Source organism: Prionailurus bengalensis, chromosome C1, assembly GCF_016509475.1.
Source record: "Prionailurus bengalensis isolate Pbe53 chromosome C1, Fcat_Pben_1.1_paternal_pri, whole genome shotgun sequence".
In the NCBI taxonomy this organism is placed as follows: Eukaryota; Metazoa; Chordata; class Mammalia; order Carnivora; family Felidae; genus Prionailurus; species Prionailurus bengalensis.
Window position 1 is genome coordinate 222,748,872 of NC_057345.1, and position 27,950 is coordinate 222,776,821.

At 60.1% G+C, this 27,950-nt stretch overlaps 2 protein-coding genes across 2 annotated transcripts; one reads left to right on the forward strand and one right to left on the reverse strand.

Annotated features, from left to right (window-relative positions):
• On the forward strand, positions 1 to 4,366 carry RTP5 (receptor transporter protein 5 (putative)). Its single transcript, XM_043578458.1, has 2 exons — positions 1 to 239; positions 2,546 to 4,366. The coding sequence occupies exons 1-2, from the start codon at positions 13 to 15 to the stop codon at positions 4,029 to 4,031; spliced, it is 1,713 nt and encodes a 570-aa protein (XP_043434393.1). The 5' UTR covers positions 1 to 12; the 3' UTR covers positions 4,032 to 4,366.
• An 11,594-nt stretch (positions 4,367 to 15,960) lies between these two features.
• FAM240C (family with sequence similarity 240 member C) lies at positions 15,961 to 27,528 on the reverse strand. Its single transcript, XM_043573465.1, has 3 exons — positions 27,520 to 27,528; positions 18,144 to 18,289; positions 15,961 to 16,180 (listed from the first exon to the last, which is right to left on the reverse strand). The coding sequence occupies exons 2-3, from the start codon at positions 18,287 to 18,289 to the stop codon at positions 16,051 to 16,053; spliced, it is 276 nt and encodes a 91-aa protein (XP_043429400.1). The 5' UTR covers positions 27,520 to 27,528; the 3' UTR covers positions 15,961 to 16,050.
• Between the last annotated feature and the right edge of the window lie 422 nt (positions 27,529 to 27,950).

Below are 27,950 nucleotides of genomic sequence, written 5' to 3' on the forward strand. Positions count from 1 at the left end.
TGAGGGTGCAGGATGTGGGATCCCAGGGCTTCCTTGGAGCCCGAGCTGGTGCAGCCAGCAGACTGCACTGCGGAGCCCGGCGCCAGCATGGACGGGGTGGACGTGTGGGCCAGCACCTTGGCCCAGCTGATGGCCAAGAGGAAACCCCAGGACACCTGGGAGCTGCTGCCTGAGGAGAACCTGGCCTCCGGGCACATGGAGAGTGGCGGTTTTCAGTACCGGCTGAGGGGGCTTTCCAGGTGCGCTGAGGGTGGGGGCTCCCTGTGGGGTGCTGGGGGGCGAGGGGCAGGAGCTGTTGAAGCACCGCCCTTGGTCGGCCCTGAGTCCAGGGCCCGGGCCGGCTGCGGCGGGCACCTTGTGGGCAGGGAAGAGGGGCACGCATCCAGCCTGCTCTTGGCTCCAACAGGTAGGTGGGCCCGGAGCGCGTCCTCCCTTCTGGGAAGTGGGGGTGCTGGGGGACAGCCTGTTCTGTCCTTCCCAGTGCTGGCAAGCTGGGCAGTGCTGGCCACCCCCGTCGGGGCCCTGCGGACGCGGTGGGGGGGCAGATGCTGGTGGGGTGATGCGGCCACCCACGCGTGGGAGGCTTACTTAGTCACTGCAGCATCTCCCGGTTTCCATGGCAGCACTGACGGCCTAATGGGGGATGGGCAGGTGATGGTGGTCACACCCTGCCCTGCAGAGGGGCCTGAGACAGGGAAGCTGAGTCATGACTGTGACCGAAGGGGCCACAGGCCGAGATGGGGCTGTGTCTGGCCAGGGCCAGGTTGGGAACCGTAGTGTTGTGAGGGTCACTGCATGAACCCCACTTCTTGTCAGCATGATGACAGCAGTGGGGATGGGCCAGGCCTGCAGGGATGGGGTTCAGTGGGGGAGGGGGCCTCACAGGTCACCAGGGGGACTCCGTGGAAAGCCACACTCTGACACGGCGTCTGAAAGCCCCGGGGGCAGGTGTCCGGTGCCTGTCGGCTCTCCCAGGTGTTGGGAGAAACACGTCACTGTCCCACAGCCAAGCGAAAAAGCTGCCTGAAACGTGTGGTTGAGGGTCATAAACACCGTTTAGCTGGTTTTCAGCTTTCGTGCAGGCACACCAGCGAGTGGCGGGGTCACACAGCACAGCCCTACATTCTGCAACACGTGGCCCTTGGCGTGCATGTTGATTCCACCGGAATGAAGTTGGAAGTGCGGCTCCCAGGGCACTGGCTGTATGGGTGCTCCCTGGCCACCTGTGGCTGTGTGCTGCTGGCCGGCCGATGCTCATGGAGCCCGTCCTCACCGGTGACCGCACTGTCTGGGGAATGCCCGCGTGTGGTCACTCGTCCAGGACCTGAGGGTCTGGGAGAGGGGGCCCCTGCCTGGCCCCGGGGCGTGCAGCCACAGAGACCCCAGACCAGCCCCAGACAGCCCGTGCATGGCTCTCTTGCTCACATGTTTAGAGCCAGATTGGACCCGTCGAAGAGGCTCTCTCACTGTCCTGCTGGGAGCCCCCAGCCCCTCCCGGCTCTCCAGACATCCCTCCCTGCCCCGACTTTATTTCCCTGTCACCTCCTCTCCTCTCGGATGGGGCTCTTCCCTCCAGGGCTTCCCCATGTTTCTGTGCACAGCTGAGCCATAGCAGATGCTCCCCCCACTCTCCCCACAGGTACCCATAGGGTGCTCCCCCCACCAGGTGTCCATAAGGATGCTCCACCCACCAGGTACCCATAGGGGTGCTCACCCCCCACGAGGTACCCACAGGGGTGCTCACCCCCCACCAGGTGTCCACAGGGGTGCTTGCCCCACCAGGTACCCACAGGGTGCTCACCCCCCACCAGGTATCCACAGGGGTGCTTCCCCCACCAGGTGTCCACAGGGATGCTCCCCCCCACCAGGTATCCACAGGGATGCTCCCCCCACCAGGTACCCACATGGGTGCTCCCCCCACCAGGTATCCACAGGGATGCTCCCTCCCACCAGGTGTCCACAGGGGTGCTCCCCCCCCACCAGGTACCCACAGGGGTGCTCCCCCCCCCACCAGGTACCCACATGGGTGCTCCCCCCACCAGGTATCCATAGGGGTGCTTCCCCCACCAGGTACCCACAGGGTGCTCACTCCCCACCAGGTATCCACAGGGGTGCTCCCCCCACCAGGTGTCTACAGGGTGCTCCCCCAGCCCCCCACCAGGTACCCACAGGGATGCTCCCTCCCACCAGGTACCCACATGGGTGCTCCCCCCACCAGGTACCCACAGCGATGCTCCCCCCCACCAGGTACTCACAGGGTGCTTGGCTCCTGGTGACATTTCCTCAGGGCTGTTAAGCCTGGGTCTTGAGTCCCAAAACAAAAGCAGCAGGACGCAGCAGGCAGTGCAGTGACCCCTCACGGGTGTCGGGCCGGGCTTCGTCCCTGAGCGGGTTTTCCCGCCAGACTGGTGGAAAAGAATTTGCCCTTTGGCTTTTCAGACTGCGGGCTGCAGGTCAGGGGTGTGTACCTGCCCGCTGTCCCTTCCCAGAGGGGGCGCGGGCGCTCGGCCCTGCCCGCCGCTCACGGCCCCTCTGTCCTCCTCAGGCTGCAGTGTGGCCGCTGCCAGTGGGGCTGGTCCTCAGCGCACGTGCACATCCTCTTCCACGTGTGGTTCCACCCGGCCAGCTGCCTGGGGCTGGTGAAGATGCGCCTCTGGGGCCAGCGCTGCCGACTGTGCCCGCCGGGCTCCCAGGGGGCCTGCCAGGTGAGTCTCCTGAACGTGCGGCTCTTCCTCAACAAGCTGGTTCTGTTCATCCTGCAGAAGTGCTACGGGGAGGGCCTCAGCGCGGACCAGTGCCCCGAGATCTGCTTCGGCGAGCGCTGCGAGGCCTGCGACCTGGGGGTCTGCTTCTTCCAGAAGCCCCCAGACCCGGCCTGGGGGCCTGAGGTCCAGAGCCCCGGCTCCATTAAGGGCAGGTACACCTTGTACGGGGGTGACGGCGTGACCTCGGCCGCTGCCGGCAAGCAGCTGCTCAGCCTTGGCAGCGGGCCCGTGGTCGACCGCTCCCGGGGCTACACCCCCAACTCTATCAGCATCCCCCTGTCCGTGTCCGACTTCATCAGGAACCCCGTGTCCGAGAGCAGCAACTTCTTCGAGCGCGACGACGACATAGTCACGGTTCCTTTCTCCCTTGTGGATGCGGGCAGGGACAGGGGGCCCGGTGCCGATGCCAGGGGCGGTGTCGGCCCCAGGGGGGGCTCCCTCCCGGCGGCTGACCCCCGCGGGCCGCTCGTCATTGGTAGGGGCTCCATCTACTTGCCTGCCAAGCCCACGGCCCCGCCCAAGGGCAAAGGGCTCCCGGTGAACTTCAAGAGCCCCATCTTCCACGGCCGAGGCCTCCTCATCAACAGCATCAGGCCCTTCCAGCTCAAAGGCTTCATCTTCAAGGGCCGGGGCTCCATCCCCAGCCCCACTGACACCGACCCGGGTGACCGGGGCCCTGCGGGGAGCAGCCGGTTGCCAGTGTCCTACATCGTCGGCCTCACGGATGACGGAGAGGGCTCCGTCACTTTCCCCTCGTCTTTGGCCAACATCGTCATAGAGGAGGACTCCTTCCCCATCGTCAACGGCTCCGTCACCTTCCCCTTCATCTTTACTGACGAAGGCACAGGCAAGGGTGCTTCTGCGGGCGTCACCCAAGGCAAAGAGGAGGGGGGCGGCGGCCAGGGCCCCGCCGTCGCTGGCCGGGAGCCCCCGCAGGGGCCCCACGCCCGCAGACCCGTCACCATCAGCGAGGGCTCCGTCACCATCCCCTTCTCGGTCTTCAACATCATAAAGTGTGTGGGCCCCAGCTCCACCGCCAGCGGCTCCCCGAGGGGTGGCCTGGCCCCCCGTGGCCAGTCCCAGAAGAGGAGGCGGCCGCGGGCCAGGCTGGGCAGGTCCTGCCCCGAGCCCGGCTGGGAGGAGGACTTGTGCCCCGAGGACGGCTGCTGCAGGCCCTGCTTCGACCCCTACGAAGAAGTGTGGATCTGGGTGTCCATGACCGTCTGCATCCTGTGGATTATGTACCTGTACAAGTTCAGCCCCTGACGGCCAGGGTGAGGCCGACGCCCCCCGTCCAGTCCCCGCTGCGCCCCTCCAGCAGGGCCGCCCAGGCCGCAGAGCAATGGGACCCCCGCCCCTGTCTGCACCCCCGGGCCCCCTGCCCCCCCTCCCTGCCCTCCCTGAGCTGAGTCCTCTGACAGCTGGTCCTTACCCTTCCCTCCCCTTCCCACTTCCGTGTGTGTTCTGTCTCTTGATGTGAGTCGTGGCTTCGTGGATGTCCACGCCGTGATTGTCCGCCAAGCTGCCCACGCGTGCTCCAGGCACTTGTCTGTGTGAGTGTTACAATCCAGTAAAATAAAAGTTAAACGGAAAAAAACCCACAGTGCTCTTGGGCTGAGTGGAAGCCAGCACCCGGAAGGGTTGGAGGTGGGCGGGTGTGGCGGGCACCTCCCTGCAGGGACCCGGTCGTGCCCAGCACTTGTTCCCCTGATGGCTTCTGGACTCCCTGCCGGGTGTGCTGGGCCGGGACGCTCTGCCCTTTGAGCACGGGGACGCGGGCCGTGCACGAGCCGCGTTCCTGTGTGGACCCCTGGGACCCTCCTGGAGCAGACCACTTGCCACACCCCTGCCGCTCTGGGAAAAGGTAAAAGCCCCCTTGAGCCGTGGTGAACTCCCTGCCCCCCGACCTGCCCCAGGACCCCGTGCGTGACAGCACTGCTGTGGTGGGAGAAGGGCCATCCATGCCAGAAATCAGAACCCTCCCGTCAGCCACACTCTGGATTTCTGTCTTCAGAGGCCACAGGGCCCACTTCTAAGGGGCAGGGGTATTGGGCTGTGCAGTTCCCAGCCAGGTGGAGGCATGACATTGGGCATGACCATGTCAGGCCCCCATGCCCTCCTTCTCCAGGCGGGGCCCCAGGGAGGTGGGGAGTTGTCTGCAGGGACCCCGAGGTCTGAGATTTGGGCAGCGGGGGGTCAGATGAGAGGGTCTGGGGAAGCCTTGCCTTGTGTGGGGGGGTGCTGAGTGTATGGTAACCTTCGTCCAGGGCTCTGCCCAGTTGCCCTCTGGCCTGACCTGGATCCTACAGGTGCATGTTGGGGGAGGCACGGGGACAGGGTGCTCCTGCACCGACTACGTTGTTGGATGGGAGAGAAGAGGTGCAGGTGAGGCTTCAAATACCAGCAAACCCAGAAGGTTCTGCCCTGCCCTGAAGGCCAAACCTGTGTGGGACACAGGGTCTACAGACCTCAGCCAGCCTGAACAGGAGCCCTCACCTGATGCCACTGGGACCTGGGGCAGACCTAAACACAGACCCTCCAAGTCCCGTCTACACTGGGTGAGAGCCTCACTGGGAGGGCAGGACCCACACCAGGTGAGAGCCCTCTGTCCTGGGGCAGCTGCCACCCCGCCCCCTCCCCCTCCCCCCCCAACCCTACCCCCCCCCCCCCGCCCCGCCCCCCAGCATCCCATCTACACTGGGTGTGGACACCTACCCGGGAGTCTGTTAGGGAGGTCCGACATGGGCAGGTTCCCTGTCCTGTCCCCACACATGGGTCCTCGCCCAGCTCACTGGCTTCCCTGGAAATGACTGGGGGGTGGCAGTGCCCACCGTGGGATCTGCCGCTGGACTCTCTCCAGGGAGGGACACTCTGCCCACAGTCGCGGGGGTCCCAGGGCAGGACCAGCGTCCCTTTGGGATGGGCGCTGGAGACCCTCCTGCCCCACGAGGGTGGGGGTCGGGAACCCTGCCAGGGGCTGGCCAGAGGGGCCTGTCCTTCCCAGAGGACCCCCTGGGGAGCACCTCCCTCAGCTCAGGGACCCTGCTCACCAGGGCTGCCCTGGGGAGGAGCTTAATATCTGAAACCAGGGTCTCTTCTGATTGATTGAGGGATGGAAGCCTCCCACCCCACTGGGGGAGCCCTGGTGAGAGTCAGGAGGTAAGGGTCCACCTGGTCCCTCTGCCGGTTGGCCGCGATGGGCCCTTTCCATTCCCGCTCCCTCCTCCAGCTCCCGGCCCCTTCTCGAGCCCCTGACACCCTAAACCGCCCCGACCCCTGGCCCCCAGCCCAACCCCCCTCAGTCCCTTCCTCTTCTCCAGACGCCTGCCCCTCTTCCAGCCCCTCCCCTCCCCTCCCCTCACCCCAGCCCCGCCCCTTCTCCGGCCCCGCCTCCAGCTCCTGGCCGCCCGCGCTGTCCTGAGGCGCCCCCGTGTGGCCGCTGGCGGGACACGCAGCCCCGCGATGGCGCGACTGATGGCAGCTGTTTAAATATTTGTTTAATCAGACGGTTTGTTAAAACCCAGCAAACTCCATCCGTCATCGACATCATTAACATTAGTCTTTATGAATAGCTAAATTTCATTAAATTATTAATAATTAACTCATTAAGAATTAAGTTTCATTAATAAGACCGATAGCAAATGCGGAGAGCAAACGCACTCGCTCTGTGACAGATCCTCATCCTGGCATCCGCATCCGGGCACACCAGCTCCTTTGAGCGCCTGTTTACCTTCGTAATCACGGGAGACTGCAGGCTCACAGACACCGGCTAAAATGCCAAGGCGTGCCTGGGACGCAAATCTAGGACAGCCTACACCTGAGTCTGCACCTGAGACTGCACCTGAGCCCACACCTGACCCACACCTGGGCCCACATTGAGTCTGCACCTGACCCACACCTGACCCACACCTGACCCACACCTGAGCCCACACTGAGTCTGCCCCTGAGTTCATGCCTGACCCACACCTGGGCGCACATTGAGTCTGCACCTGAGCTCATGCCTGACCCGCACCTGGGCTCACACCTGAGCCCACACCTGAGCCCACACTGAGTCTGCACCTGAGTTCACGCCTGACCCACACCTGGGCCCACACCTGACCCTGTACTTGAGTCTCCACCTGATTCCACACCTGTCTCTTGTACAGCCTGAATGTCCAGGTTGGGCCCAATTCAGTATGATGTAGCAATAACTATTTTTGGGAACTCAATCAATAATAGAGACACTGAATGTCTAAAACATCTCGAAGAGAACCAAAGGCAGACACATTTTAAATGCAAGTACTGTTAGTTCAGCCAGAGCCGGGGGGTGGGGGGGTCTCAAAGTGTGAACAATTTCCTGATTTTTGGTAAATGTTCTAGTGAAGGAATGAGTCACACTTCCTGCGTGCCAGGGACTGAGCACAGCGATGTGAGCTTCTCAAGCTGGGGGAAGAAGGAAGGGCCCTGTGTGTGCGGAGGGGGGCTTCAAGGAGACCTCCTGCAGGGCAGGGGGTGACAGGGCTGCACCAGACAGACCCTGATTAGTTCATGCCCTGCACTGGGACGCAGGCGGTGGATGGGCACTTTCCCAGGCCCTCTCCCTGAGGGCAGCCACAGTGCACCGTCAGTCCCAGCACATCCCTGCCACGGCTGGCCTCCTGTAGGTACCAGATGCCCTTGCCCGAGGCCCTGGCAGGTGGCTTCGATCCCACTCTGCAAACTCTATCAGCTGGAATCCTGACTTCGAACTGTCCCATCTGAAATGCTTTTCTATCATCTTTCTTCTGAGTTGAAAAGTCAGGACAATTTGTTGATTTTGATCAGAAAACACATCTATCCTATACTCCAGCCCTTCTCATCAGCAAATGTAGTCTGGCATTGTTTTCCAGAAAATTCTGGAAGGCTCTACCATTGTAATCACAAAGGGGCTGGGTGAGTGTGGGGTCAGAGCCAGGGCAGATCTTAGGTCCTCCTTCAAGCACCAGGGAAGGGGTGGGCCTGCCTCCTGGAAGAGCTTGTCCCCAGGCGCCCACAAGAGCGCACACTTACCACTTGTGACCTGAACCTCCCCCTCCGTTTTTTTTTTTTTTTAAAACCTTTCTTAACGTTTATTTTATTTTTGAGACAGAGAGAGACAGAGCATGAACGGGGGAGGGGCAGAGAGAGAGGGAGACACAGAATCGGAAGCAGGCTCCAGGCTCCGAGCCATCAGCCCAGAGCCCGACGCGGGGCTCGAACTCACGGACCGTGAGATCGTGACCTGAGCTGAAGTCGGCCGCTTAACCGACTGAGCCACCCAGGCGCCCCACCCCCTCCGTTTTTATTAGGAAAGTGATAGGAAACATTCTAACTCCCAGAAACGCAGGGTTCAGGAGCCGCTTCTTCTCCCTGCTTCCTGGTGGCACTGGGGCTGCAGTATCATTTTCCTTAGATCACGGCAAAGTGGGACTTTCTGTGGTGTGTAAAAGTCAAAATAATTCTATACGTAACACGATGTGTGTGACAAACAGCTGATCCCTCCCTGGCGGCCCAGCGATCCCCCTCCCCCTCCTCTCTGCTGCAGCTGTTACTTCTCTGCCTGCCCGGGAGTTTTGACTTTTCCAGCGACGGCCGCCCTGGGCTCCTGGCCACCTCTGGGCTCCCCCGAGGGTCGGGGAGGCACTGGACGCTGACCGTGGGCCTCAGAGCAAAATGGCTGCGAGTCCTTTCCTCCAACGTTGACTCTGAGCTTCCTGGATCCCCAGGCCTCTCTCCTCCGCTGCCTGGGCGTTACTCACCCCCTGCTGCCCACGGGAAGCTTGCCGTTTCCACTAATTTTCAGCTAGGTTTTGACAGGGGCCTGGTCCCGCCAAGCACAGCCTTAGCGTAACCAAGAGAAGCTCTCTGATTTTCCTTCGGCGAGCGGCGTTAGAACGGAGCTTTTTAAGAAAGAAGGGCCACCCTCAGCGGGCACTGCGCACCTAGCCGCAGCTGCCACGACCCGGACCCTCTTCCTGACCCTATTTCGGAGCCTCCGGCGGGTGCCGGGCCCGTCACCGCCTCTGTGACCCGACGCAGGGGTAGTGGCATGTCCGTGTGGCCTCGGTTTGCATCTCCTTCGTGACTCATGGTGGCAGACATCCGTGGTAAGTGTGCCTCACACACTCGACAATGATGTGTTTTCGGCAATTGTTGTGTGCAAAGTTCTGTAAACGTGCATCCTGTCCGCCGGGCCGCCGGTGCTTCTAAGTCCTTACCTGTTGCTGAAGCGTCCGAGCCCCGCCCTTCAGTTCTGCCCGGTTTCCTGTTACATTTTGAAACTCGGGTATCAGGTTCACCAGGATTTAGGATTTTTAGGTCTTCCTGGCGGCTGATTCCTTTGTCACGATGATTCCTTTGTCACGATCCGGAGCCCCTCGTTTCCCCTGGGACGCCGCGTGGTCTGACGTGGGCACCTCGGCTCTCTGACGCTGGCCGGCCGGGCGCACCCCTGTCCCGGAGACATGCGGCCTGGGTCCCCATGCTTGAAGTGGAGTTGGGTCCTGGCGTGCATCTCAGTCTGATGACCTCCGTCTTTGTTTCTGCCTTTGTGTTGTGTGCACTTTTCCATACAGTTGGCTCGGAATCCCCCTTTCTTGTTTGTTTCTTAACAGTCTTATCTTGGCATTTGTTTTGTATCTGTTCTGCTTTTTCTTCCTCGGTTCCTCCACTCCTACCTTTTTTCAGAATTTTTTTGGCACTTCATTTTCTAAAATGTTTATTTATTTATTCATTTAGAGAGAGGGAGAGAGAGAGCGAGAGAGAATGTGTGCCAGTGAGCGGGGAGGGGCAGAGAGAGGGAGACAGAATCCGAAGCCGCCTCCAGGCTCGAGCCGTCAGCGCAGAGCCTGGCTCAGGGCTCGATCTCGTGACGCGGGGATCATGACCTGAGCTGAAAGCAAGAGTCAGACGCTCCACCGAAGGAGCCACCCAGGCGCCCCTAGTATTTCACCTTAATTTACTTCCTCTGCTGGCCTCTTAGTCGTGCCTCTTCGTGCTCTGCCTTTTGTAGTCGTTCTGGGGATCATGACTGGGCCCGTGGCGTGCCACAGGCTGTCGGCCCCTCAGCGGGTGTGAGATCCCAGCGGGAGCACGAACCCACACTCTTCTGGCCACCGTGCTCCCTTCCGCACACACTCGAACCGTAATCGCATGCTTTCTGCTTCATGAGTGTGCGCCACAGGTCAGGCTCCTTGGGAGGCCGCGGCTGGCTGGGAGTTGTGGGCACAGACCTGTCACCGCAGACAGGAGCTGAGAATGGCGAGGGGGCCGCCGTGGATGGGTGCTCAGCCACTGCCCGGGCACTGCCCCCGGGAGCCGGCGGCCTCTTCAGGCCGATCCCTCCCTTCTTCCCTCTCTCCCCTCTCCCCTCTCCTCTCCTCCTCCCTCCCTCCCTTCTCCCCTCTCCCCCTCTCTCCCCTCTCCCTCCTCCTCTCCCTCTCTTCTCTTCCTGCCTCCCTCCCTCCCCTCCCCTCTCCCCCTCTCCCTCCCTCCCATCTCCCCTTTCCCCCTCTCCCCACTCCCCCTCTTCCTCCCCCTCCCCTCTCCCTCTCTTCTCCCCCTCTCCCTGCCCTTTTCCCTCCCCTCTCCTCTCCCTCCTCCTCTCCCTCCTCCTCTCCCTCCTCCTCTCCCTCTCTTCTCCTCCTCCCTCCCTACTTCCCCTCCCCTCTCCCCCTCTCCCTCCCCTCTCCTCTCCCCCTCTCCCCCTCTCTTCCTTCCTCTCCCTCCCCTCTCCTCCTTCCTCTCCCTCCCCTCTCCTCCTTCCTCTCCCTCCTCTCTCCTCCTTCCTCTCCTCTCCATCCCCTCTCCTCTCCCTCCCCTCCCCTTTACTCTCCCTCCTCCTCTCCCTCTCCCTCCTCCTCCCTCTTCTCTCCCTCCCTCCCCTCTCCCCCTCTCCCTCCCTTCTCCTCCTTCCTCTCTTCTCCCTCCCCTCTCCTTCCCCTCTACTCTCCCTCCTCCTCTCCCTCTCCTCTCCTCCTCCCTCCCCTCTCCCCTCTCCCTCCCCTCCCCTCTCCCTCTCCTCTCCCTCCCCTCACCTCTCCCTCCTCCTCTTCCTCTCCTCTCCTCCTCCCTCCTCTCTCTCTCTCCTCCCCTCTCCCTCCCCTCTCCCTCCCCTCTCCCTCCCCTCTACTCTCCCTCCTCCTCTCCCTCTCCTCTCCTCCTCCCTTCCCTCCCCTCCCCTCCCCTCCCCTCTCCCCTTCTTTTCTTGCTCATTTGCCTCTTTCCTGCTCCTGAGTCACCAGCGTATTTTCATTTCAGACACTGAGCTCTTTCCCAAGACTCTGTCCTCCTGGCCAGGAGGGAGAGGGCGGCATCTGGGGGCTGCCCCTAACTTGTTCCTTTCTCTGGCTCCAGTGGGAGCACTGTACTTTCCTGGTCTCCGCTCTGCTCTGTTGTTGCCCGTGTTGTGTGAGAGGTCACTCCATGACATTACATGACGGCCAGCCTGCAGGGTAGGTACGAGGCCAGTGAGGAAGAAGTGATCCCCTTGGGACGGGGTGTTGCCCCACGGATAAGGGCCTGGCCCCACACCCCTTGGGCCCGTTCTGAGTCCTTTTGTCTGTGGCCCTTCCTCCAGGACACGTTTCTTATTCTTAAGGCCTGGCCTTCTCAGGTATCCCCAGACTGTGACCCCCAGGAGACCCCCGTTTGGACAGGGCAGGGACACGGTGGCTTGCCCCGCACACAGGGCAGGCAGCCTCGGACAGGGATGCGGGGGCCCCAGGCTCTGGGACTGGGCCGCGGAGTCAGGTGTGTCTGGGTCTTCCTGTGGGTCCTGCTTCCCCAGGCCCCACCCCCGAGGGCAGGCCGCCCGCCTGTGGCCTACAGTCAGCTTCTGCCTGCCACCCAGCGCCTGCAAGCAACCGCCCTGTGTTTGCCTGATTTTCTACCTGTTTGCGGTGGGAGGGCGTTTGTGGTCACTCGCCACGGCCAGAGGGGAGGTTCCGAGCATCCTAGCAGCTCAAGGGCACAGGTCGCCTGAGTGCCGGACGGGAGAGCCAACAGCGGGCGCGGGGAGTGAGAGCCCAGTGCCACGCCGCCCCCCACGACAGAGCTCACCAGGGACAGGAACGCAGACACCCTCAGTGTGCTCCCTCCACGGGCCCTGCCTGTGGCTTGGGGGGACCTGGGTCAGCCCGGCTGCCTTTTCCAGCGACGCCCGGCCTTCTTGGGCAAGAATTCTGAGTGTGGGTCTCAGAGCCGCGGCGGCAGGCAGCAAGGCCTGGGTGATGGCAGAAACCCCGTGGAGGCGGGGACACACGTCCTGGGGGGGGGGGGCGGGCGCAGGGCAGGGCGTCGGGGCAGGGCTGTGGGCCGTGCGGAACGCTGGTGGGTTCGAACGGGCTCATCCTCCATGAACAGACCCTCGGAGATGTGGAACCTCACCGGGGCAGGTGAAGAAGTCAGGCCCTTCCCTGGTGGATGCGGAAGAGGAGTGTCTGTCTTGCCGCCGCCCCGAACATTCCGGAGGGTCTGGACTTAGGTCGTTGGTCCGCTGTTTGGGCCACGTGGTGAGCTGACTTCTCGCCCCACCGACCTGGTCGCACGTGGAGGTGTGTTCACAATCCACGGGCTCTGGTGCACCTGTTCCGGGAGAACTCGCCCAGCAGTCCGGTCCCCGTCGCGACAGTGAGACTCACCCTTGACCCCGGGCCACCCGCTGAAGTTCAAGCTCCCGGTCTTGTCCCTTTGCACTGTCTTGTCCCGGTCTGAGCACGAGCCAGGCCTCCTCCTGGGGTGGGGCTGCGGGCGGGTGGGGGGGCAGAGGAGGGGTCTACACAGGGGCGACTGGAGGGTTGGCTGAGCTCACAGCAGACGTGGCCTGGGTCTTCTCTCTCAAATGGAGAAGGAACACTTGGAAGTTTGTAGGGAAGAAACGCATGGTTCACCACGCTTGTGTTGGGGAGGGGCAAGCCCTTCGAGGCCGGGCTGTGGGGGGGTCACTGCAGAGGACAGTGGACAGTAGGCTTCCCTCCGTGCACAAGGGTTTCCTGAATGTGCTTCTGATTCTGTTACCCCCGAGCCGTGAGCCATGGCAGTGAGCCAATCTGGCAGGCGGTGCGGGGCGTCTTCCAGAGAGACCAGAGAGAAGGACGTGGGGTATGGAAGCCGGTCAGAGAGGCATTCTCCTCCGGTCCCCCCCGGCCCCTGGGGGGTGGCACTTGGAGTTCAGCCTGTGGGGGAGGGGTGGGCGCAGGGGGAGGGGCCAGGGCCCCCTGGTCTAAGTGAGCGGCTCTGCAGCAGGTGTGTGTGCTGTGGACCCCGGTCCAGACCCTGGGTTGAGGGGCCCCCTTGACTGCCCTCCCCCATCCCCTGCCCTGCAGCTGTGTCCTGGGGCTCAGGCGGTTGAGTGTCTGGCTCTTGATTTCAGCTCAGGTCATGGGGCCGAGTCCCCCGTTGGACTCTGTGCTGACAGCTGGAACCTGCTTGGGATTCTCTCTCTGTCTCTCTGTCTCTGTCTCTGTCTCTCTCTCCCCCTCCCCTACACTCTCGCTTGCTCTGTCTGTCTCCCTCTCCTTCTCTCTCTCAAAATACATAAGTAAACATTAAAGACAGAAAATAAAATCAAGGGGTCAGGAGGGCTGGTGCCTCCCTGGGGGCTGGGGCACCTCCAGCCTCGGACCCTGGCCCCCTGCCTCCCTCCTTCCCTAGCACCATTGACGGACGGGTCATTGGCGAGTGACACCCTGTAAAGTTAGGGTGTCCGGCGATGATCTGATGCACGGTTACGATGTGATGTAGCCACCACAGTAAGGTTAGCTAACACCTCCGTCCCCTCCCACGTGACTCGTCACCGCTGGGAGAGGAGAGGGAATGAATATAGGGACGGTAGGCTTGGTGGCTGGTGTGGGGACAGCGACGCCTGGAGGGAGAGAACACCCTGAGTGTGAAGCCTGAGGACCCCCTCCCCTCCTCCAGCCTGAGCAGAGAAACCCAGGGCCTGCTCAGCCACCCCCCGAGTGGGGCCTGTTCCTACGACGGCAGGTGTGCGTGTGGGGTGGGGTGGGGACCTGACGGGGGGCAGGCAAGCCTTGGGGCCCCCCTGGGAGCAGGGCCCCTCCCTGTCGGGAGGCAACCGCCCTCCCGGCCACGGGGCCAGCGGCAGAGGACGGTGTGTGTGAGCCTTGCATTTCATTTTAAAACCTTTTCTGTTCTATGAAACTTCTGTACAGTAGCTAGCACTGAACTCCAGAGCTCAGCTCGGGGCGCTGGGACAACTGTGAATGCGGGGAGGCTCCACCCCAAAAAGGTGCAGACCATCTGTCCCCACAGCCAGTTCCCCACCCGCCTGGAGGCAGAGTGGCCGGCTGGGGGCCTGCAGGGTGGGTGGCTCCGCCTCCTTCGCTCTACACGCAAGCTCACCCCACCCACGCTGAGCCACTGGGGGCTGCTCACCTGCCCCCCCACCAGACCTGTCCTGAGCCCCTGGGGGGGGGTCCTTGGGGCTGTGGCTGCTCCCTCCCCGCCCCCACCCATCCCGAACCCCTCAAAGCCCTTGGGGCTGGGGTCAGCTCACCTCCCCCCATGCCTCCTGTGTCAGAACCTGCTCAGCTTTGCCCAGGTGATTAGTGGTGGGGACCCCAAAGACGTGGCCGGTCAACTGCCTGGTGTCCCTTGGCTTCTATGTTAGTGGGAGGGGTAACGGGCTCGTGATGGACAGCAAGGAGGGTGTGGCTGTTCTGGAAGGTTCCGCACAGCCTCACAGCAAGGGCTGCTGTGTGAAAAGGCTCTTCCACCCCACAATGGTCTAACTGGACACCCAGCTCCCTAGCGTTGACAGTAAATGCGTTCTAAGTTTACCATCAGATAAAGTTACCCTCAGCAGCTCTGGGCTCTGCAAGCATCAGCGAGTGACTTCTGTTCAGGAACTATTTTGGGTATTAATACCCACGCTCCCCAGTGTGTTATCAGTGGAATCTCCTGAGTCACAAGTGATGACAGACAGTCTGGGGACGGCCGGAGGGACATGGCTGGTGTCGTAAAGGCACACTCGCTGGGTTCTGTCCACTTGTTCATTTGGCCAGACACCCCTGCTCGGTGTCAGGTTCTGGACCTTTCTTCCTGGATGTTCATGCTCGTCTGTCTGGTCTGTGCTCCGCTCTGGGGGTGCCCTACGAGGAACCTGCGTGGCTCCGAGTGTCACTTAGCTGTAGGTGTCAGTGTTTTCTCTGGGGAGTCTCCCATGACCTGTGAAGTCCTGCTCATCCTGTCTCCCTGCCAACTGGATCAGAGGGTCAAACGAAACAAAACCCAAACCCTGTAAGCAGTTACATCTGGAGAGAGGACACAGACCGGATCCCGTCCTCTGAACGGGGGTCCTGTGTCACTGAGGATGAAGTGCAGTGGTGACAGCAGGGCGGACGCAGTGAGAACGGGGGTGGTGGGCTTTGGGCTCACACGTCGGGACGGGTGCTGGCTGCAGTCTGGGTCCCCGTCAGTTGATGTGGCCCAGGTCCTCTGGTGGCCTGGCCTCCGCCGTGTGCTCGGTTTTCTTGCCCCAGGACTCAGGGTGGTCACAGCCATAGCTGGGGTGCCAAGGGACAGGACAAGTGCGGCCAAGCACTGAACCCCGACCCTAACAACCTTCGTGGCTTTGGAAACACATGCCTTTCCTTTTTAAAAAAATTAAAACAAATTTATTTTAGAGAAAGAGAGAGAGAGAGAGAGTGAGTGAGAGAGAGAGAGAGAGAGAGAGAGAGAATCCTAAGCAGACTCCATGTTCAACTGTGAGCCTGACGTGGAGCTCAACCCCATGACCCGGGATCATGACCTGAGCTGAAATCAAGGAGTCAGACCCTCAACCCACTGAGCCACCCAGGCGCCCTGAATACACAAGTTTCCAATCCTGAACTTTCCAACTATAAAAATAAGGATTTTTAGTTTCCTGAGATGTTGTGGCTAATGTATGAAGTATTTAAGAGAATTCTGCACAAGCGCAGAGCTCTACTCAGCATCACACGAGGCCACATCCTGGGGTTGAGTTTACGCGTGTATTTTGGTCAAAGGCAAGAAAGAGCTGAGTTCCAGGCTGCAGGCAGGAGGCCAGAGCCCAGGACAGGTGCCTGCGGCTTCTTAGGGGCTAAAAACACCACGGGAGCTTCCAATGTGTGTAAATGTTAAAGGTATGAAGAAAAGTTTGCACAAAACATGTAATCTGATAATGTTGGGCTTTATTGGGTACCTGCCATGTGCTGGGGGGAGGATGACGCCGTGATGGGACCCATGGCCGCGGGGACGGGGGATGAGCAACGCCTCCGACTCCCGCTTGCGCTCAGGCCCCGCAGCCTCAGGCTGCCGTCGTGTCTCGTGCGTGGGAAGGCTGGGGGCCCAGCAGGCACGGCTGCGTGGGGGCCTCGGGGGGGCCCTGCAGCATCTTGTTCCTGCCCTCCAGCATCCGAGCCCACTCGCCGCGGAGCCTAGGACAATGATAATTTCGGCCTGTGAGTCAGCCGTGGGCCGGCGGCAGCCAGGCCTCTGTCGGCACCTCCGCACATGTTCCCGTGCAGCCGTCCCCTTCCAGGCGGCCAGCGGCCGTGACCTTGTGGGTCCCAGAGAGCCCTGCCACCTTGGAGGCCTGGCCGGTCCCGGGCGGGGGCGATGGCCCAACACGGAGGGGCTCACTCCGGTCCCCAGCCCGGAGAGGGAAAATGCTCTGTCCAGGAAGCAGCTTCTGGAAACTTCTGAGGCTGGGAGAGACTGAGCCATGTCCTGAATTCCTCCTTTGTCAGTGGGCCTGGTTTGTTGTGTAGGAGATGTGTTCAGGGGGACCGGACAGAGTCCCCACGGTCGGCCGGGGCCCTCTCACCAGCGCCCTCGCACGGGCTCCGGCCGGGGTACTCCCAGCTGCCTGTCCAGCCCGCCTGCCCGCTGGTGGTGCATTGCTGTGACCACAGCATGACACACGGGGTGACTGGGTGGGAACAGACCTGAATATCCGTGTGTAGGCTTGGCCCTGCTGTGTGGTTTGGGTTTGGAGGGCGCGGTGTGGGCTGGGAGCCCAGCTCCCGAACGCCTCTGGGTCTGGAGGACAAACTGGTAGGAGTCGTGCACATAGATGCTGTTCCAGCAGCTGGAGACGTGAATGAGGAAGGTGCCTCGAAGCAGCAGGCCGTTAGGCTGGTGTCACGTGAGGGCCATGTTCCTGTCCCCTCACCAGGGCGCAGCTGCTGACTGGCTGGGCCCAGGGCCAGACACGGCTCCCGGGAGCACGTAGGATGGCTATGGGGATGCTGTGGGGATTGCTGTTGTCCAGCAGACGGGGAACAATCTTCCCGGCCAGGTCTGCGGCCTAATAACTAGCCCCATATCCCCCACAGAAGGTCACACTCCACAGTCTGTCCCTGAGCAGCCCGGACCCTCAGTGACAAACCCAGCCACTGCCGACCACACTCTCACTGTCTGACCCGGCGCCCATTCTGGGGACCCGGGTCTGTGGGCAGAAGACCCAGAAGTTTCCAGGGTCTGAAGGTGCACGTAGGACAGGCTGAGGCCGTTGGTGCCCTCACGCGGGAGCCGAGGGCTGGCAGGAGGCATTAGTGGGAGGTTCCCTCTTCCCGTGTTCGGGCTGTGTGTGAGGTGGGGGGCTGAGCCACGCAGAGAGGAGGGACACCCTGGCCTCCCGTACTGAGCCTGTCGGGGACACGTGTGCTGGATGACAGGTGAGGTGTCCTGGATGATGGCAGCCGGGCCTCCGGCAAGGTCAGCACCAGACCTGGTCCCACTGCCCCTCCGGGAACCCTCCTTTCCAACTGGGCGCCCAGGGCAGCAGCTGCTGGGGTATTTGAGGATGAAAGCTGTGGTCACTCTGGAATATCTGGCCATCTGAGCCCTTGTCTACGAGCGAATTATGTGCTAACCTGCCCTTTTAGCTGTCCCTGAGACCAGGCACCTCTGAGTCTGCTCGGGGTCACCTAGGAGACCCTCTTCTGCACCCACAGAACCCTCGCCTCATCTCAGGGAAGAGGGGCTTTGGGTCTGCAAACGTGTGGGAAGGAGTGTGATGATTTAGCCTGCGCTCTGGTGGGGGGTGGGGAACGGTCAGAAAATCAGTCTGCGCCAGACAAGGCTTCTTTGATAACTTCTAGTAAGACCTTCCGGAGTGGGGGATGGGGGGCAGGGGGTAGGGGGAGGGAGGAAGGGTTGCAGGGATGGGGAGTGGAGGGCTGGGTGGTGGCAGGTGGGCTGGTAGGTGTTAGCGGGTGGGGTTGCAGGGATGGGGCATTCTCCTCCCCAGCCCAGTGATCAAGGTTCTAAGCTGAGTCAATGTGAGTGGTGTTCCGTGGTTGCAGCTGCTCCTCCTGTGACTGAATCTGAGGGCAGTGCCGGTGTCTGGATGGTGATGGCCGAGCGGCCCCAGGCCGTGCTCTGCAGCGAGCTCACCTGTCCAGGGCGCTCCTGCGGGTCCTCATGTCCTCGCTCTGCAGCTGTTTTGTGTGCAGCTCGATCTTTTCCTCCCAAAACTTCTTGATCACACCAGCATCGTAGGCTATTCTTCCAGGCTGCTTCAGAGTGTAGCTTTTGCTCATCTTCTGTCAAAGGGAAAATTGATGACACTTAGCCGTTTTGTGCTGTGTTGGTTGGACTGCACAGGGAGTGGGCGTGTTAACCATGAGGAGGATTCAGCCTCAAATCCCTGATTCTCGGAGCAGGGTGGTTCTCAGAACACCCACGTGGGGACCCCCACACCGAATCTGTCAGGGAGGTAGTCGGTAGGCACGCCTGAGAGCAGCCTCCGGGGTCTGACCTAATAAGGGTTAGTATCCCAAATCTAAGGCAGGGGTGCCTGCGTGGCTCAGTCAGTTAAGCATCTGACTTTGGCTCAGGTCATGATCTCCCCGTTCTGAGTTTGAGCTGTATGTTGGGCTCTGTGCTGACAGCTCAGAGCCTGGAGACTGCTTTGGATTCTGTGTCTCCCCCCCCCCCCCCTCGTGATCTCTTTCTTTCTCTCTCTCTCTCAAAAATAAAAAAATATTAAAAAATAAAAAAACACACACAAAAACAAAATCTGTAAAGAACTCACACAATTCAGCACACAAAACAAAACAAAAACCAAACAATTCCATTAAAAATGGGCAAAAGATATGAACACTTTCCCCAAAGAAGACATCCAGATGGCCAATAGACACATGAAAAAATGCTCAACATCACTCATCTTCAGGGAAATACAAATCAAAACCACAATGAGATGTCACCTCACACCTGTCAGAATGGCTAAAATCAACAGCACAGAAAACAGCAGGTTTTGGGGGGGACACAGAGAAAGGGCAACCCTCTTACACTGTTGGTGGGAATGCAAACTGGTGCAGCCACAGCCAAAAACAGTATGGAGATTCTTCAAAAAATTGAAAATAGAACTACCTTATGACCTCAAAGTTCCATGATTGGGTATTTACAACCCCCCCCCCCCAAAACAAAACCCACTAATTTGATATATACACCCCCATGTTTATAGCAGCACTATCTACAATGGCCAAGATATGGAAGCAGCCCAACTGCCCATTGACTGACGATGGATAAAGAGGATGTGGTGTATAATATACAGTGGAATATCACTCAGCCAGAAAAAAGGGATGAAACCTCGTCATTTGTGACAACCTGGGTGGGCCTAGAATATATTATGCTGAGTGAAACAAATCAGCCAGAGAAAGACAAAAACCATAGAATTTCACTTATACTTGTTATCTAAAAAACAAAACAAATAAGCAAAAAAAGCAGGAAGAGACCCATAAATGCAGAGAACGCCCTGGTGGTTGCCAGAGGGGAGGGGTGGGGCTGGAGAGACGGGCGCAGGGGAGAGGGAGGGCCAGGCTTCCGGTTACCGGGCAAAGGAGTCCCGGTGCGGGAGGCCCAGCGCGGGGACCCCAGCCAGTGGCGCTGGAGGAGCGTCGCGCGGTGACCGCCTGGAGCTACGCTCGTGGGAGCACGGTGTCCTGCCCACGCCGTCTGGTCACCGCGTTGTACACCTGAGAGTGACGTGACGTCTTCTGTCAACTACACTCAAGTTAAAAAATTACAAGAAGGAACTTGAAGTTGACATTTAGCAAAACTCATCTCCTGACATCATGCTTCACACACGCTTGTTTCGAAGCTGGAGGCACCGAGTTCCGGGAGTGAACCCTCCTAGGAACCAGAGGCCACTGTGCCCAGGGGGAGGGACACCTGGACACATCCGGGACGCGCTGGGGGACCTGCGGGAGCAGGGCGCAGACTGAAAACAGTGAGATGGACCAGGTGATGCCCCTGCCATCAGGACCTTTGCGGACCGGGCTTCGATGCCTCCTCTGCCTGGCCCTCCCTTCGGGCCCCGTGGTGGCACCTTGGGGACAATCACAGGGAAGAGGCTAGGAGCTTCCATGGCTGTTTGGCTGGAATTTTGTGTGGGTCCCATAAAAAGAAAATGGGCTTTATATCTTTTAAATGTCACTTCCTACAATTGATTTTGTTGTGCTTTACCAGAGTGCCAGCAAGGCTCCAGCTGGCCACTCCTTCCAGAAGCTTCCAGAAGCCTGCCTGACCTCTCCTGGGGACCCAGTCCTTTCCTCTCTCACTGTTGGGATCTCTCTTGGAAGCATCCGCAGCACCCAGGATGGCACGTAAAACACCTGCACAGTTGGGGCCCGTGGGTGTGTGCAAACATTTAAGTGAGCAGGACACGAATGAATTAGCATTGTGAAGGTGGGGGGCCTTGGCCAGACCTCAGGGTGATCATTGGCCCTCAGCCCCTCCTGCAGCCGGTGTGTGGCAGGATCCCTGGGGACCCTGTGACCTTTGGGGTGAAGGCAGTGAGGGAGTTTCCTTCCCTGACCTGCTGCTGGCTGAGTTCAGGGGTGTGAAGTTGAGGGAGAAGCCCCCTCCCCACCCCCAGGGCCTCTGGGCTCACGCTGCAGGTGGGCAGGGCCCGGCTCCTGGGGCAGGCCCTGGGGGCACAGGCAGCAGAGCCTGCCCCGGGACATGAGCCCAGAGGTGGGTGGAGGTCAGCTGGGGGGCTCCTGCCTCAGCCCGGCAGGGCTGCCCCAATTGTGTTCACTGGGGCTTCTGAAAGCAAATCAAGACCTGTGTCCCCCCCCACCCCGCCCCCATTAACCAAGGTCAGGAGGAGACGGGGAGTCTCATTAAAAGTTGAGACTTCTGTGCTGGCAACAGAAAGTAGGGGACCCAAGAGGAGGGCCCCTGTGCTCTGGAGAGTGACTCAGTGCTGGCCTCCAACAAGGGTGGGGACCTGGGAGGACAGGGGTCCTGGGGAAGAGGAGCAGGGGTCCCCAGGATGGGGCAGGGGTTCTGTGGGGGAGGAGGGGTCAGGGGTTCCTGGAAGGAGTGGGGTAGAGGTCAATGGGGGGGAGGGCAGGAGTCCCCAGGAGGAGTCAGCAGTTCCTGGGATGAGGGGTCAGGGGTTCCTGGGAGGAGGGGATTAGAGGTCCCTGGGAAGGAAGAGGGCAAGGGTCCCTGGGAGTAGAGGGGCAGGGGTCCCTGGGAGGGAGGAGGGGCAGGGTCCCGGGAGGGAGGCGGGGCAGGGGTCCCAAGAGGGAGGAGGGGCAGGGTCCTGGGAGGGAGGAGGGGCAGGGGTCCTGGGAAGGAGGAGGGGCAGGGTCCCGGGAGGGAGGAGGGGCAGGGGTCCTGGGAGGGTGAAGGGCAGGGGTCCCTGGGAGGGAGGAGGGGCAGGGTCCTGGGAGGGAGGAGGGGCAGGGTTCCTGGGAAGGAGGAGGGGCAGAGTCCCGGGAGGGTGGAGGGCAGGGGTCCCCAGGATGGGGCAGGGGTTCTGTGGGGGAGGAGGGGTCAGGGGTTCCTGGGAGGAGGGGGGTAGAGGTCAATGGGGGGAGGGCAGGGGTCCCAGGAGGGAGGAGGGGCAGGGGTCCCAAGAGGGAGGAGGGTCAGGGGTCCTGGGAGGGAGGAGCGGCAGGGTCCCAGGAGGGAGGAGGGGCAGGGTCCCAGGAGGGAGGAGGGGCAGGGGTCCCAAGAGGGAGGAGGGTCAGGGGTCCTGGGAGGGAGGAGCGGCAGGGTCCCAGGAGGGAGCCTGCCTTCTGGGTTTGTGATGTTGCTGATGCTCAGCTTCCAGGAGGTCTCTGGTCTCAGGACAGGGTGGCCGTGGAGTGTGGCCATGATGAGCTGATACGTGGTGGACAAGCCTGTAGCATTGGTTGCCTGGCGGACTTAGTGTCCTGGGCTGCGGAGCAGACGGTCCCTGGTTACTGCACTGCCCCCGAGGCCACCCAGGCCAGCCTGGCACAGACCACCTCACTGGACTTCCAGAAGGGGTAACCTTTGGTCTGAAATCGCCCTGACTTGGGGCCGAATGTGCCAGAACATGGCAAAGAAGTCAGTCCTGCTATTTGAGAGAAAGTGGTCTAGGCAGGCTGACTGATGTCACTTGCAGCCAATCCTTTTGGATTGGCTCCTGCTCTCAGGTCAGCCGTGAGGGCACACGGAGCCTGGGTCCTGTGGGCGTGCCCGCCACGCCCAGTCCCGGGTCTCCGCAGGCGGCCGGCCCCGTGCTGCAGCCCCAGGTTATAGGAGGAGCCGGGGTGACGGTCCAGGGCCCGGGGTTCTCTGAACGAGGGTGCATCCCAGCCTGCAGCTGCCTGAGCCCCACACGGCCCTGGGAACGTCCCAGCTGTCGGAACTCGGGAACACGAGGCCCTGCGTCCCCACTCACGTCTCGGGACAGGCCCTCTCTTTACTGCGTGACTTGCACCCTGACGGGGAACAGACACACCAGCGTCTTCCCAGTTGGGGGAAAGCGAAGGGCTCGTGTGCCCCCAGCACGTCACCCCCTTCGGCGGGCACCGTGCCGTATCACGTGGCGGCCGCCGCCGTGACCGTCCAGCCGTGGACGCAGGTACAGTGACCGTGGGGCCGCGCAGACCGTCAGGAGGGGTGTTGTGAGCACTTTAATGCTTTTCTCGAGGCTTCCGTACAGATGCAAAAAGTCAGCCGTGGGCGCCCTCTGTGATGTTCCGGAAACCTACCAACGCGCGGTTTACCGGAAGGGCTGCGAACAGCCGAGCCGGCAGCCGGGAGTCGTGCTGAGCCCACGCACCTGAGCGCACCCACCCCCGGCGGTCCGTGGGGGGGCAGCGCGCCTGCTCGTGCTTCTGGCTGGAACCCCCCACAGGAACCCCCCTCGGAGGCGCGTTCGTTCACATCAGTACAAGCGGGAGGCCCAGCCCTGGCTGCTCTCCCCTGCGCTCCTCTGCAGGGCTCCCGAGGAGGCTCTGCCCTGCCGACTCTCGTGGGGGAGAGACAGACAGACAGACAGCGGGAAATCCAGAAAGCAGGTGGAGGACCCGGAGCGAACACAGATCCCGGAGCCGGACGCGGGATGAACTCAACGCTAGCTGGCCCTGCACCGGGGCGTCGCCACCAGAAACCCGCCTGGAAACAGTCACCACGAAGTTGAATTCTCGTGTGCACCCCAACCCCCCTCCGTGGTGCTCACGTATTAGGGGCCCCCAGATGCCGCCCTGCCTCCCGCCAGCGAGCTCGCCCGGCACATCAGAGCTTACTTTGCAGGTGACTCTCGGCCCAGTCACTGGGCGTCCTGGGGTGTCTTCCCCGTGGTGGGCGCCCTCTGTCTCTCCAGAGCTCATCCGCTGGTCTCTCCCGTCACTCACTTATATGGGCTTTGTGACGCGCACTTGGCCTCAGGTCAGTTGCTGGGACAGCGAGCTGTCTTCTGTCTGGCTGCAGATCCCGAGACGTAATTTGGCCCCTGGCACGTAGCTGTTGGCGCACACGTGTCCCTCAGTCCTCCGTCCAGAAATGTGGAGTCTGCTGGCCTCGCTCCCTGCCTCCCTGCCGGATGGCGTTACTAGAGGCCGACAGCTTGGTTTTCTTGAGACGCTGCTCCCGAGGAGCCCGGGGGGTTGACAGGGAGCCGGAGGGCAAGGAGACAGTGGCACCCAGGTGTCGCCGTCCCCCGAGAGTGTGGGCTGCCTGGGCATCGCGCAGGGTCATGGGCCTGGTGTGAGGAGTGGTGGCCTTTGCGGTATTTTTTGTTTATTTTTTAAAGTTTATTTATTTATTCTGAGAGAGACCGAGAGAGACAGCGTGGGAGGGGCAAAGAGAGAGGGAGAGACAGAATCCCAAGTAGGCTCTGCACCGTCAGCACAGGGCCCGACGTGGGGCTCGATCTCATGATCCCGGAGTCGTGACCTGAGCTGAAATCAAGAGTCCGATGCTTAACCGACTGAGCCACCCGGACGCTCTGCCTTTGCATTTACTTTGATTTGTATTTATTTAGCTTTACTGGATCCTCATGTGCATTTATGTTACAAGCTAACTTTATTATTATTTTATTTTTTAATATAATTTGTTGTCGAGTTGACTAGCATACAGCGTGTACATGGTGCTCTTGGCTTTGGGAGTAGATCCCCGTGGTTCATCGCTTCATACAGCACCCAGCGCTCATCCCAAGAGGTGCCTCCTCAATGCCCCTCACCCCTTTGCCCTCCCCCCCTCCCCCCATCAGCCCTCAGTGTGTTCTCTGTATTTTAGTCTCTTGTGTTTTGCTTTCCGTCTCTGTTGGTAACTATTTCCCCCTTCCCCTCCCCCATGGTCTTCTGTTCCGTTTCCCAGGATCCACATATGAGTGAAAGTATCTGTCCTTCTCTGGCTGACTTATTTCACTCAGCATAATCATACCCTCCAGTTCCATCCACGTTGCTGCAAATGGCAGGGTTTCATTCTCTCTCGTTGCCAAGTAGTGTTCCGTGGTGTGTACAAACCACATCTTCTTTATCCATTCGTCAGGTGATGGACATTTGGGCTCTTTCCATGAGTTGGCTGTTTCACCTTTGTGTTTTTGTATGTAATGTAGTGTTTATTCTGACCCCAGAGAGGACCTAGTTTGGAAACGGAGCAAAGGGGTGATACAGACCCCCAGGGGGCGAGAGTTCTTCACTAGGGACTGAGAAGGGGATCACGTGGAGAATGAGGGACTGGTGCCGTGCTGAGCGAGTGGGCTGCCTCGGGAAGACACGAGACCCGTGGGCGCTGGTGAAGGGAGCCCCCGTCAGCGGGGGTCCCGCGTTCTTCCCTCAGAAAGGCAGGGAAAGCCCTGGACCCGGGTGTTTCCTGCCCTTCCCACTAGTACACAGGGCAGCAGCGATTCAGCGGGGGCTCCCGGCTGATGGTCAAGTGGTTAGAACCGGGCCCAGCCCAGTAGTCCCTTCGACGTCCCCTCGGGCCCTGACCAGGGCCTGGAGCAGAGCGCACGTGCATGACCCATTGACTCTGTGGGATGAAGGCCCCTGTGTCAGCCGGGGGAGGGGGGCCGGCTGGCCATGCATCCCCGCGGTGACTCTAGCTGACGAAGCACCAAGCCCCCGGGACGGAGGGGCCTGCCTTCCCTGGGGACGGCAGACACTGAGAACTGTCGACTGGCTCAGGAACCGAACGGAAACTCCACACCTGTGTGTGGACCCCGGCTGTGTACCCGACACAGACCCATGCATCCTGGAATGTTCTAGTTTAAACAGAGGACTTCCTTCTGAGGCTCTTGCTCCCAGGTGGTACCTGGTTTGAACAGCGAACAAGAAAAGGCAAATAGGCACCTCGAGGACCAAAGTTCTTCACTGCAGGAGAGAACAGGCTCCAGCGAGAACCCAGTCCCTTCTCCACCTCTGATCTCCTGTCGGGGGGGTAAGAAGCACCCCAGGAGACTGGCTACACCTGAGAGTGGAATTCTGCAGGACGTCTGTGTCCTTCCCTTCAGGGAATCCATGCAGCACACGTTTGCGTTTAACACGCTGCGAGATAGACACTGGACGCCAGCCAGGACACATGTGATAGGGCACCGGTCGAGCTTCGTGTTGTTCCGGCCCCGTTGTTCTTCCCGGAACCACACCCGGGCCTTTCTGAGCCGACACGCCGTCAGCCTGTCATCAGGACACTTGCAAGAGCCCACTGGGCGGCCACGCCTTGGGGGGCCGTGCGTGTGTGCGGTGTGGGTATGTATGGGGTGTGTGTGTGAGGTATGTGTGTGTGTGTGTGTGCACACGTGCATGTGTGTGGTGCGTGCGTGTGTGTGCATATGTGTGTGTGCACGTGTGGTGTGCGTGTGCATTTGTTTGCAGCCTTTGCTGGTCTACTTAGTTGTAGATATATATTTTGTGTATATACACACATGTATTTTTGCACAATCATAGGTAGAAAGTTACTGAAAACCGATATAAAAAACTGTCCCAGAAAGACCAGGAATACGCAACTTTCTGGGTGTAAGATGGTTACAAGTATGCCTTTTTTTTTTCTCTTTTAAAAAAGCTCCTCACACTGTTTTACACAAGATTCTGTAAGAAGCCTTTTTGTGTGTGCTGACTTTATATATCCTACAGATGTTGTTTAAAAATAAGATTCAGCAGCATCTGTAACAAGATAGCTACACGTACAAATACAGACATAGGTACCTAATCAACTCTGTGTGTGCATATAATTATCTCAAACGTCCGTCCATCTCTTTGTAATGCATCTCATTTAAAAATCATACACGGAGGAGGGCGCCTGGGGGGCTCAGTCGGATCAGCGTCCGACTTTGGCTCAGGTCATGATCTCACAGTCTGTGAGTTCGAGCCCTGCGTTGGTCTCTGTACTAACAGCTCAGAGCCTGGAGCTGCTTCGGATTCTGTGTCTCCCTCTCTCTGCCCCTCCCCTGCTCTCACGCTCTGTCTCTTTCTCAAAATTAAATAAACATTAAAAAAAATTTAAAAAATCATACACATGACAGTAAGAATATACCCGTGTGTTGTTCTCTCCCTGGACGGCCATCCTCACAGCTCCTGTGTGACCCAGAGTCAGATTTAATATCCGTTTAAGGGACAGAGTGCCCTCTGTTTAAGGGACAGTCAGATTGTCCTCTGTTTAAAGGACAGAGTGTCCTCCTCTTAAGGGACACTCAGAGTGTCCTCCATTTAAGGGACATCAGAGTGCCCTCCATTTAAGGGACAGAGTGTCCTTTCTGAAGAAATCAGCTGAGCTGTTCTGTATGCCCCCAAGTGGTCCACATGTTCAGGACGAAGGGTTCCCACAAGGTCATTTTTCATATTCTCATGAATAGGCTGGTTTTAAAAAATTCAAGCTGCGTGCGTGTCCGACGTGGAGGTGGAGAGCTTTCCTTCGGGTCCTGTGTCCTGCAGTGGCCAGCGCCTTTGCACAGCACGCCTGGCTTCTTGGGGACGCTGAGCAGGAGGCTGGCCCCAGGACGGTATCGGGACGTACGGCCACCCAGCCCACCACACGCAGAACACAGACACACGGAGAGGCAGACGCTGCTCAGGCGCACAGGGTGACAGACACGGACGGGGACCCAGCCTGGTTTGGAGCATCACTAAATAGCAGGAGCGGGGACAGGGCTTGAGACGACGAGGGACCGACCAGGAGTGCCTGGGCCACGACCGTGTTCTTGTAAAGCGAGCGGTGGCGGGAGCCCTCACCGGTGCCTCCGTCTGCGCCGAGCCTGCGAGGGCGGGAAGGCCCCAGTGTCCCAGGCCGGGTGCTCGTCGTGGAGGAGACGCAGGGGACGTGGAGGTGCCCGTCCGAGGTTAAAAGCAGACAAGTGTGAGCCTCCCTTGTTTTAACGAGGATGTGGTGGTATCTACGCAACCATGGTCTCCACACGGTGCACGAAGGCGCCAAGGTCAAGGTCGAGGTCAGCAGGTGCAGTTTTCTTTCTCTTTTTTTTAGCGTGTTGTGAAGTGTTTGTGTGGAGCGTGTGTTATTTGCGTCATCGGAGGCCAGAGCTACGGGGAGGCTTTGGGGAGAACACGTTCTGCCCCAGGAGGACGCCTTAGCTTCCCTTGCTTCTTCCCTGACCTTCCCAAGTGCAGCGTACGGCTCAGGATGACCCAGAGGTCCAGTCTGTGACATGCTGAGTAGACCTTCCCTGCAAACCCGCCCCCGCCCCCCAATCAGATGAGGGGGTCAAGTGAAAACAAGTTGCAGTTTTCAGCTGCAGGGAGGCAGGGGCAGAGACGGTCGGCCAGTGATGGATTCGGCAAAAACTTGCAAAACGAATGCCAGGAACATGGCGGATGTCTACAATACGCAAAGAGCGTTCGCAGGCAAATAAGGTAAAATCCACTTGCACACAAAGGAGGAAAGGACGGGAGGCTCATAGAGGAGCAAGGCGATGGCGGACGAGCGCCAGAGACAGGGCCCTGGGTACTCCCGGCAACCGTGAGGACCAGGCCTCCGCGA

What these genes read in the sequence shown, in the direction of transcription:
- FAM240C (XM_043573465.1), bottom strand. Translation starts at nt 18,289, where the DNA reads ATGAGCAAAAGCTACACTCTGAAGCAGCCTGGAAGAATAGCCTACGAT. An exon ending in CGCAGGAGCGCCCTGGACAG is followed by an intron (nt 16,181 to 18,143) that starts GTGAGCTCGCTG and finishes TCATTGTCCTAG; the next exon opens with GCTCCGCGGCGAGTGGGCTC.
- RTP5 (XM_043578458.1), top strand. Translation starts at nt 13, where the DNA reads ATGTGGGATCCCAGGGCTTCCTTGGAGCCCGAGCTGGTGCAGCCAGCA. An exon ending in CGGCTGAGGGGGCTTTCCAG is followed by an intron (nt 240 to 2,545) that starts GTGCGCTGAGGG and finishes TGTCCTCCTCAG; the next exon opens with GCTGCAGTGTGGCCGCTGCC.